At 47.5% G+C, this 10,103-nt stretch overlaps 3 protein-coding genes across 4 annotated transcripts; 1 reads left to right on the forward strand and 2 right to left on the reverse strand.

The window, feature by feature from the left end:
* Positions 1–922: 922 nt before the first annotated feature.
* On the reverse strand, positions 923–6,595 carry LOC6499404 (ubiquitin carboxyl-terminal hydrolase 1). 2 transcript variants are annotated; one of them, XM_014910554.3, is made up of 5 exons: positions 6,111–6,595; positions 4,481–4,993; positions 3,311–4,334; positions 2,625–3,249; positions 923–2,566 (listed from the first exon to the last, which is right to left on the reverse strand). In XM_014910554.3, exons 2-5 carry the CDS (start codon positions 4,980–4,982, stop codon positions 1,454–1,456), a joined length of 3,264 nt encoding a protein of 1,087 aa, XP_014766040.1. In that variant the 5' UTR covers positions 4,983–4,993; positions 6,111–6,595; the 3' UTR covers positions 923–1,453. The 2 variants fall into 2 exon arrangements, with proteins under 2 accessions (XP_014766040.1, XP_001954705.1); XM_001954669.4 differs by having other exon boundaries at positions 5,924–6,595.
* A 124-nt stretch (positions 6,596–6,719) lies between these two features.
* On the forward strand, positions 6,720–8,659 carry LOC6501180 (elongation factor 1-gamma). Its single transcript, XM_001954670.4, has 3 exons — positions 6,720–6,851; positions 6,996–7,145; positions 7,225–8,659. The coding sequence occupies exons 1-3, from the start codon at positions 6,840–6,842 to the stop codon at positions 8,359–8,361; spliced, it is 1,299 nt and encodes a 432-aa protein (XP_001954706.1). The 5' UTR covers positions 6,720–6,839; the 3' UTR covers positions 8,362–8,659.
* A 54-nt stretch (positions 8,660–8,713) lies between these two features.
* On the reverse strand, positions 8,714–9,962 carry LOC6499403 (CDGSH iron-sulfur domain-containing protein 2 homolog). Its single transcript, XM_001954671.4, has 3 exons — positions 9,772–9,962; positions 9,084–9,307; positions 8,714–9,029 (listed from the first exon to the last, which is right to left on the reverse strand). Exons 1-3 carry the CDS (start codon positions 9,866–9,868, stop codon positions 8,946–8,948), a joined length of 405 nt encoding a protein of 134 aa, XP_001954707.1. The 5' UTR covers positions 9,869–9,962; the 3' UTR covers positions 8,714–8,945.
* Between the last annotated feature and the right edge of the window lie 141 nt (positions 9,963–10,103).

Raw genomic sequence — 10,103 nt, forward strand, 5'->3', positions numbered from 1 at the left:
TTCCGATCAATCAGTTATATGGCAGCTATAGGATATAGTCGACCGATCCCGGCCGTTCCGACTTATATACTGCCTGCAAAGGAAAGAAGGGTGTGTGCAAAGTTTCAACTCGATAGCTTTAAAACTGAGAGACTAGTTTGCGTAGAAACAGACAGACGGACAGACGGACAGACGGACAGACGGACAGACGGACCGACGGACAGACGGACAGACGGACAGACGGACATGCTCATATCGACTCAGGAGGTGATCCTGATCAAGAATATATATACTTTATAGGGTCGGAGATGTCTCCTTCACTGCGTTGCACACTTTTGACCAAAATTATAATACCCTCTGCAAGGGTATAACAATAAACATAAAACTAGGTGGAGAAACTAGAACTAAATCGCTAAAAATATTGCCGAAGTAGTGTGCTATTACAATATTACAGTAATTGTTTATTAATTATTAATTAATCAATTGTGTGTGTGGGGGTGGTGGTGGTGGTGCCTATGTATGTATGTATCTGAGTTAATGGATCCTGTTGAAAGCTGCCGTATGTATGAAGAAAACGCTTTTATAAACTATGCAATCAATTACATAACAATACTCAGTTGTTCGCTTTTCTTGATCTTTCTTTTCCAATCCACTATACTGCCGTGTCATGAGCTATCAACTATTCAACACTTTGTATATATCATTTATTTTTTATCGGACACATTGTGTTAATCCAATTAAATATGTTTGAATGCAAGTGGATTGTAGAATATCCGACACTGTAATTATTACAGATCCTGCCGGATCGCGCCTGCCGTAAACAATCTTCTGTTCTATGAGACTATTTGAGATTACTCCTCAATATTATTATCAATAATAATTAATATTATTACAACACTCGTCTGCTCTGACATGCACTCTCTAATTTGCACTAAATTAAAGATTTGTTTTCTTTTCATTTTATTGCTTTCGCCATTAAATTGTATTTGAGTATAAGAAAAAAAGAGTTCCTGGTGTCCTGACGTCCTGGTGATAATTTCAATTCAATCCTAGGCCATTTATCAGCGTTTTTAACGTTTTAAATTCGTGTTTTAGACGCGTTGGTTAACCTTAATTAGTAATAACAATATAGTTATACAACAAATGAATGCCAAAATCAAATGCATCAATCAATTAAACAGACAAACAATAGATAAACGTTAAGACCAAAACTGTATTATTAGGGGGAGGGAGGTCTCAGTTAAACCGCCGATTAGTTAATGAATAGTTATGCATGTAGGTAAACGATAGAGCTTAGTACGATTACATTGTTTAACAAACAGACTTCTTCTTTTGCTTATTATTCTAGGCTATAGAGACATCTCCTATCCAATAAATATGTACTTTTCCGTGTTTTCTATTTCTTTTCTCCTCAAACGCCTCGCCGGCCCTTGCCTAAGTGGCTCCTACTGGTGCACTGGTGCACTGACGAACCTCAAATCTTGTGCGAGCCACTGGGCACGTTATCATTCGACCAGGAGCTCTGTGATCCACTCGATGGAGGCGGCGGCGGCGTTGACGATGTTCCCGGCTTTGAGGCAGCAGTCTGTGGCTGCTGTGGCTGCAAATCGAATCGTGCGTAGAACAGCAAGTAAGGAGTTATCGTAATCTTGCGAGTGGGCGACAGCAACTCCTCGAACTCGCGCTGGGTCATCGCTTTGATCTTGTCATCGTCACACATGTACCAAATGGGCTCCGTGCCGCCGTGTGCGTAGTTGACTTTGACGCCTCCGCGTCCGGTGCTGCCATAGCCCGTGGGATAAGTGGCGCCCGAGCTACCGTAGCTGAGATTGCTGTTGCTGCCGTTCTGCAGGGACTCCTCGCTGAAGTCGCTGCAGCTGGCCGAGTTGCTGTTGCTCGTCTGCTGGTTGCAGCAGAGCCGCATGGCACAGCAGTTGACTCCGTGGCAGGTGGTGTTCATGCTGAGCTTCCCAATCCCGTTCGTGATCGTCTTACTGCTGATTCCATTCACCTGCTTCACGTTCTTGCTCATATCCCCGCTACTGGAGGCCTTGCTGCGGCCGAACTTCATCTTTTTCATCAAGCTCGTTCCGGAAGAGGCCAAGGCCGAGGCGGCCGCCGACACTGGAGTGCTGGCCACGCTGCTGCTTCCATTATTGGGAGCTGAGTTCTCATTGGAAGCCGCTGACTGTGAGGACGACGTTTGGGAGCCAGTCATCGTGTTGCGGCGATCCTTTGGGCAGTTCACGTAATCGCTCGCCAAGTCCAGAAAGCACGTATAGGCGATGTAGTGGCCCACCGTCAGCGTGGCCCCCACATGGGTGATTACGCTGTACAGCTTGTAGACGTGGAGCTTGTTGCTCTCGCTTAGGTCGCAGCATTTGATGCAGAAACAGGGCAGCGTAAAGCTGGTGGGCACGTACGTACTCACCTTCTCCATTCCACCGGAGAAGCGATTCAGCTGGATGACCAGCAGCCTCGGCAGCACCTCGTACGAGATGGAGCGAATGGCTTCAGTGTACCCAGTGCACTGATTGCAGCTATACTTGTTCTCCCCGCGGAAGTACTCCTTGGTGATGCAAGAGTTCTGTTGGAAGTAGAAGAAGTTAGTAGAAGTAAGTAGGAGTCTAAGAGTGACCACCAACCTGAATGTAATTGCTGGGCTTATCCTGGAGATCGCTGTTTTCATATCCGGATATTGGCACCGGCACCGAGATGTCGATCATGCCCTGCTTCTGTCGCGTCACCGTTTCACAGCTCAGGCACTTGGTGGTCAGCACCACTACGCCCTCGAAGTCGGCATTGAAAAAGTTGAGGTTCAGCTCCCTGATTCTCTCCTCCAGTCGCATCTTGTCCTTGAGAACGGTGGCCGAGTTCATTTCATCGTCGCTGGAGTATTTGGATGCTTGGGGAGCCGTCACCGACGGTAGGGTGACAGTTGGTGTTGGAACCACACTACCACTGCCACTACCAGTGCTGTTGGCGCCACTGAGATCAACCGTGTTTAGGTAGAACAAGCTGTTGGCGGTGGCGTGGGCTGTGCCCGCCGTGGGACTGTTGTCCTTGAGTGGCGACTGAACGCGCGTTGACTTTGACGACTTGACCTCGTCTTTTCTCTTTGACTTGCGCGAGAAGAACGACGGCTTGGTCGATGTTGTTGTTTGACTAGATAACAGGGATCCGTTTCCGGAGCTCACGCTCTGCGACGCAGCGGAATCAGCACGCTCCTGGGCCTCCCCGGTGTCCACCTCGTCGGGGTTAGCAACAAAACTGTGGAGAGAATGGATTTCTAAATAAAGATTTTTGCTTTTTGTCTTTACGGAACTCTTACCCATTTGCAATCACCTCGGGACACTCGCCAATGGCCTTGATCAGCGACTGGTTCGTTTCCCGAATACAGTTCAGGACGCACATCAGGAACTCGTGTGCATCCTGCTGCTGGTTGCCCTCGAAGGTGGCGTTCACATCCTGGATGGCGTGGAGCAGCGTGTCCGCATGATACGGCTCCGTGGAGTCGGCCATCTCGTTTCCGTGTAGGCTGTTGTATAGCTCGTGAAGTTTCTCCGACACCGATTGGTGAGTGGATTTATTTGAAGCACTGCCACCACTTCCAGCCACCGCAGCACTGGCCCCGCCGTTCAGACCGGTATATTGATCCGCACTTGTGGCCAAGTCCTTGCTACTCCAACTGCGCGCATGCTCCAACTGCGCGGCACTCACATTCCTACCCAGCGACGCCGACTTGGCCCTCTGCTGGCGCACAATCGCCTGCTGCACAACGCCAAGATCGTGGATCAGATGGTGCAGGTTGTGCAGGAAGTGTGGGGCGAATCGCAGGGTGTACACCACCGAGTTCAAGTAGCACGAATTGCCGATGTTGCAGAGCGTGCCCATGGAAGGAGCATGATTCACAGCTCCCGAACTGCCATTCAGGCCCGATCCCGATCCAGTGGGATTACTACCACCGGCGGATCCGTAATACTGGTGGCTCTGCAGTTCCTGGGACTCAATTTCGCTAGATGTGGAACCAGAGGTGCCAGCGCGCAGACCATTACCGCCATAACCGTTGGCCACCCGGCGCTCGTCCGTGGTGGTCTGGTGCCGGCGATCGTACAGCGACATGTTGTGTCCCCTCTTGCGACTGACCCGCGGTCCTCCCGGTTTCGATGTGGCGTCTAGCTCGAGTTGTGCTGCCGCGATGGCGGCCGCCGTTTCTGGCGAGTAGGTCTCTAGCTCGCTTAATAGCTTATTCCGGCGTGTCCTGGCCCGACCCGTTCCTCCTCGTCGCTTCTTTCCAGTTGCCTTCTGTTCCTGCTCCTCCTCGATGCGGTTCCAAAACTCTGGCTTGAAGTGATCTGAAAGAATTCGAAGCATTTTTAAACAAAATTGCATAAGAAGCAGATTATTTTAATCTTTCTTGTGATAATCATGAAGCTATCATGGAGGTGTGATTATATAATCTGATAGCCACGCGTAAGGGAGATATGTTTGTGACTCTCACCTGGGTTGATGTACTCAGTGGGCTCTGTGGGTGTGGGCGAAGCGGCCTGCGCTGGTGGCGGAGTTGGTGGCTGCTTGGAAGTGGCGCCTTCGGTCAGGTCTATGATAGCTGGCTCCTGGCGCGACCTAAGACTCGAGCAGCGTGTTGGATCGGCGGCGTAGGTGCGACGTTGTCGCTTCCGTTTCGGTGATGCTTTCGATTCTTTCTCTGCGATGGCTTGGGGAGCTTGGGGTGGTGCCACCGCCTTGTCAACGAGCTGGACCACAAGCGGATATAGGGTCAGGCACGTGGGTGAGAGTTTGTCGACTCTGCTCACTCCAGCTGTACCGATCTGATCTTCAACGGCGCCCGTTATCGACTTATCCCGGTGTAGATTGACCTGGACCTGGAGGCTCTTGGAGCTGCTCCTATTCTTGAGGATGGTGTTGCTGGAGTCGTCGTGTTCTTTGGGTGGAAGACTTGCTGGTGCCTCTTTGCGCTCATTTACGTCATATTCGTGCATCTTTCATTATCCTGCAAGAGTCAGACATATTGTGGCTATGATTAGTAGAGAAATGGAGAAGCTAGAGCATGCGATTGGAGTGATTCGAGGCGACTACAACAGGTTTCATGAGCACGTTTGGCCGGTTTGTCATCGCGAATCGATTGATAAGCCCGCTGCCCGGCGATAAGGAGGTGTTCGATAATCAATTATCAATCTGGTCGAGTGGGGGCCAGGCCTGTGATTCATGCTAAATAGTATATGTATATGGTTCCCAAAAACACAATAATATCTACGTATCACTCGGCCCATCGGCCAACTAATAACTTTCAAAGCTTGACCGCAAAGCTTTCCAAATGCGACCTGTCGTCGTCGGTCGGTCAGCTGTTTAGATAGTGTTCTAATTTTTGTTAAATATTTTATTTAAATTACTATATATATTAAGCCTTTGACTTTATTTTATTCTCTTCAGTGCCCCCTCATCCCCTGTCACTTCAAAGAATGTCATAATCCTCCCGCACACCGCTCCCCGTACTGCCGCTTCCAATCAATTACTAATTGAATAGATTTGAATAGATACCCCCACCACCCCGACAATAATTATGTAAATACGGGAGCAAAGGTAGCGAAGGTAAACTATATTACTATTGATTTTGTTGCTCCCAAATATGAAGGTCACATGGAGCTCGGAGCACGGAGCACGGACCCCTGAAATCTGTACATATATGGAGACAAAGCTCAAGGCGAATAGAAAGCCCAAAAAAAAAAAAAAAAAAAAACTAACTATACATACATATACACACTATAGTTGTATTTGTGTTGGAGAAGGGCAACAACAACAACAACAACAATTGAGAGGTAAACAGTTATAATTATAGCTATAATTTATGCACGGCTTGCTGCGGTATAAACCTTCTTCACATTAATTATGGTTTATCGAGGGGGGCGGGGGGTGCACTCACATATTTGGGGAACAACATTTGTAGGCAATGCTGTGCTTTACAATGCTGCCACAGATTTAGTTGAAAGAAACGCCGCCACCAAATTATTTTGCAAAAATTTAAGCAAATTTTTCAAATTTGTTTGCAACGTAAGATACGCATACACGCATACTTGGACACACACACACACACATACTAGCGCACGCACCGTACTCGCTGCGAAAGGCGCTTCTTCTTCTTGTTAACACCACTTTTCACTTTTTTTTTTTTTTTTCACTGGCAGCGGTTCCCTAGATATCCGGATCTTTCGACGCTATTATAATACCATTCACAGGCGCTGTTTTCTATCGGTCGAGGTGCGCATAGCCGCGAGCTGCCACAATCAAGTCTCCGGTTCCAATTTTATCCCCAATTTATTGGGCTTTATTGTATTTTATTTGTAAAATTTGTGTAAAATTATGCGCGAAGCATTGGGCACATAGAGATGTACATAGAGAGCGAAGTTATCGGTTGCGGTAGTTCTGTTATCGGTCCCTGTGGCGGACAACATGGCGAATATGAAATTACAACTGCCTTACTTCGTAAAGATTCTTTAATATATTAATTTTTTAAAGCAGGATATTAAATATATCCTGCTCTAAACTTTTTTTTTTACAATATTTTCACGAAAATAAAACGCTTGCCTACTATTTACCAGAAAATTATAACTTTTGAATTTATTTTTTCGAGGGCCGTTTAAAATTTATAGTAAGAATATTAACAATAAATATATGTAAAGCTTAATTATTTATAAATTTTCTTATTATTTTGAAAAGTTAAAAGAAAAATCTAGTATTTTATCGAAAAGCAACACAGACGAATACTAACCCCTGTGAATGGGACTTTTCTTCTTCTTCTCTGACGTTGTCTTCTTCTTTCTCTTCGGCGAAAATCCACGATGGTGCAAGGAGTACGTATAAAAAATGGCTTTAAAAATTCGCAAATTCCAACGCAATCACGGCATGATAATTCGCGAATTCTTTCTCGGCACACGCCGAAAAGATCCAAAAACCCGATACTAATTATCTTTTGTTTGCTACTATCGTAATTTCAGACGCTGTACACTTACCCCGAGAACTTCCGCGCGTACAAGGCCCTCATCGCGGCCCAGTACTCCGGTGCCCAGGTGAAAGTGGCCGACAACTTCAAGTTCGGCGAGACGAACAAGTCGGCGGAGTTCCTCAAGAAGTTCCCCAGCGGCAAGGTGGGTAGAGGGGCGTTGCCGGCATGCAACGTCATCACTTCTAGCACCGAACCATGATTCGAATTTCTTTTGTTTGTAGGTTCCGGCCTTCGAGACCAACGATGGAAAGACCCTGAGCGAGTCGAACGCCATTGCCTACCTTCTGGCCAATGAGCAGCTGCGCGGTGGAAAGTGCCCCTTCGTCCAGGCTCAGGTCCAGCAGTGGATCTCCTTCGCCGACAACGAAATCGTGCCTGCCTCGTGCGCCTGGGTGTTCCCTCTGCTGGGCATCCTTCCTCAGCAGAAGAACAATACTGCCAAGCAGGACGCTGAGGCTGTGCTCCAGCAGCTGAACCAGAAGCTGCTCAACTCCACCTTCCTGGCCGGTGAGCGCATCACCCTCGCCGACATCATTGTGTTCAGCAGCCTGCTCCACTTGTACGAGTACGTGCTGGAGCCCAGTGCACGCAGTGCCTTTGGTAACTTGAACCGCTGGTTCGTCACCATCCTCAACCAGCCCCAGGTGCAGGCCGTCGTTAAGGACTACAAGCTGTGCGAGAAGGCTTTGGTCTTCGATCCCAAGAAGTATGCCGAGTTCCAGGCCAAGACTGGAGCCGCCAAGCCCCAGCAGCAGCAACAACAGCAGAAGCAGGAGAAGAAGCCCAAGGAGAAGAAGGAGCCGGCTCCCAAGAAGGCCGCCGAGCCTGCCGAGGAGCTGGATGCCGCCGATGAGGCCCTGGCTCTGGAGCCCAAGTCTAAGGATCCCTTCGACGCCCTGCCCAAGGGCACCTTCAACTTTGACGACTTCAAGCGCGTCTACTCCAACGAGGATGAGGCCAAGTCTATTCCGTACTTCTTTGAGAAGTTCGACGCCGAGAACTACTCGATCTGGTTCGGCGAGTACAAGTACAACGAGGAGCTGTCCAAGGTGTTCATGTCGTGCAATCTGATTACCGGCATGTTCCAGCGTCTGGACAAGATGCGCAAGCAGGCCTTCGCTTCCGTGTGCCTGTTCGGTGAGGACGGCAACAGCACCATCTCCGGTGTGTGGGTGTGGCGCGGACAGGAGCTCGCCTTCCCCCTCTCGCCCGACTGGCAGATCGACTATGAGGTCTACGACTGGAAGAAGCTGGATGCCAAGAGCGAGGAGACCAAGAAACTGGTCACCCAGTACTTCTCGTGGTCCGGCACCGACAAGGATGGTCGCAAGTTCAACCAGGGCAAGATCTTCAAATAAACAACACCTCCTCACAGACCAATCATAACAAACAACAGCAGCAGCAACAGCAACAATAAAGTTTGAGATTCAAATTTCGAAATGCAGCCACTGCACGATGCCTATTTCTTAAGTTCCAACTGATATAGATAGTATCTCCTACAACAACAGCATAAACAACAAAATATCCGTCGTGCCGTCTCTCTGGAGGATCTGGATCTGCCTGCCAAAGCACATCATGATATTGTCAACGGAACAGCGGCGCGTGCAGCCAGAAATAATAATTTATAAAAAAAATAAACAGTTTTCTATTAATTAATTAACGGGTTTACTAACACTTCTGGTTCTTAATCCATTTAGATATCAGATTTAATTTCTTTTAGGCAATTTTATTGGCTTCTTTTGACTTAATCCATGAATATCAATTAATGCTTACGATTACAAAGGTCTGACAGACCTTCCGACAGGGTAGAAGTATTTCGAAAAATGTAAACCATTCAACTTGGTTCTAAACGCAACTAGAAGCTCTGCGAGAATTTCAATAAGGAAATGCTAGACGTGTCTGGATGCACCGATGGATGACAGATCCTACCAAGCCACCAAGCTTATTGCTTCTTCACCACCACTGGTCCGACATTGTCGCCGGTCAGCTTGTTGTGCTCTCCATGGCTGCCATCGCAGTAGGGCCACTGTGGGAGAACATTTTTAATATATTTGTTTAGAATTCTGAGTGTTATACCCACGTTCTTGCTCTTCCAGCAGCGGCAGAAGGCGGCCTTGTCCGCTATATCCTCCACATCGATCGTGTCCACCACCTTGGGCTCGTGCTTTCGGATCTGGTTGTTGCAGCGTCCGCTCTTAGTGGCCGAGCATCTGGCCTGGGCAGCCGGGCAGAAGGCCAGGTAGCCGGTGTAGCCAATTCCAGCGACCACCACAGTGGGTGGAATCAGGGCCAGCCAGTCCTTGACTGCAAGCAGGAGAAATAAATCAGGTGGGGTATTTTAAGGCACAGAACTAGATCTTTTCGGCAGCCAGGCGTAACAAGCCCAAGGTCGTTCATTTATACACTGATGTATGTAGATTGTGTGTGTGTGCATTGGAGCGTTTACGCATTATTTCCTTTATCTACTTTAAGTTATCACTCGGCTGATAAACTTCATCAAATTATTCTCTTGAGGGCGAGCTCGAGCCATGTTGCATAATCGGTGCAGGTCCACTTCTACTTGTGTCACTGGAAAAGTGCAATTACTGCACTTTGAAAACAAACCACACAACCATATCACGCCACATAACACTACCCGATTACTTTAAGTTATAGCCCCAAGATGATGTGTCACTATCAAGGGCTTGTGGCCAAAAGTGGGGCGACCTTTTGAGGCAAATTCCAATGGACCCCACGTACATGTCTTTGAATCCTAAACTTTTACTTACAAGAAAGCTTGAACCAACCGCCGACACTGTCGGGAATCGGCAAGTTGGACAAATAGTTGGGTAGAGTGGATTTAACCAGCTGTGATAAGGACTCCATTTCGAAAGTGTTTTCTATTTATTTTAAGCTTTATTGAGGCAGACAGCAAGTCTGAAAACCTGTTTTTGTTGTTCCTATCGGCGGCTACATCAACATCGATAGCACAATCAAGTGTTATCGATATATTGTGATAATGGAACACGTTATTTATTTGCTTGGATTTAAATACTTACAAACTAATTAAAACAAATATTAGTAAATTTGTAAGCTAAATTGATCTTTAATTAACTTTTTC

The sequence above is a fragment of the Drosophila ananassae genome, chromosome 2L (genome assembly GCF_017639315.1).
Source record: "Drosophila ananassae strain 14024-0371.13 chromosome 2L, ASM1763931v2, whole genome shotgun sequence".
NCBI classification, from domain to species: Eukaryota; Metazoa; Arthropoda; class Insecta; order Diptera; family Drosophilidae; genus Drosophila; species Drosophila ananassae.

Excerpts from the sequence above, each read along its gene's own strand:
- LOC6499404 (XM_014910554.3), bottom strand. The coding sequence starts at position 4,982 with ATGCACGAATATGACGTAAATGAGCGCAAAGAGGCACCAGCAAGTCTT. Across the intron at positions 4,335-4,480 it reads CACTGAGTACATCAACCCAG|ATCACTTCAAGCCAGAGTTT; the intron begins GTGAGAGTCACA and ends GAATTCTTTCAG. Across the intron at positions 2,567-2,624 it reads AGCCCAGCAATTACATTCAG|AACTCTTGCATCACCAAGGA; the intron begins GTTGGTGGTCAC and ends TACTTCCAACAG.
- LOC6501180 (XM_001954670.4), top strand. Across the intron at positions 7,146-7,224 it reads AGAAGTTCCCCAGCGGCAAG|GTTCCGGCCTTCGAGACCAA; the intron begins GTGGGTAGAGGG and ends TTTTGTTTGTAG.
- LOC6499403 (XM_001954671.4), bottom strand. The coding sequence starts at position 9,868 with ATGGAGTCCTTATCACAGCTGGTTAAATCCACTCTACCCAACTATTTG. Across the intron at positions 9,308-9,771 it reads CGGTTGGTTCAAGCTTTCTT|TCAAGGACTGGCTGGCCCTG; the intron begins GTAAGTAAAAGT and ends TCCTGCTTGCAG. Across the intron at positions 9,030-9,083 it reads GCTGCTGGAAGAGCAAGAAC|TGGCCCTACTGCGATGGCAG; the intron begins GTGGGTATAACA and ends GTTCTCCCACAG.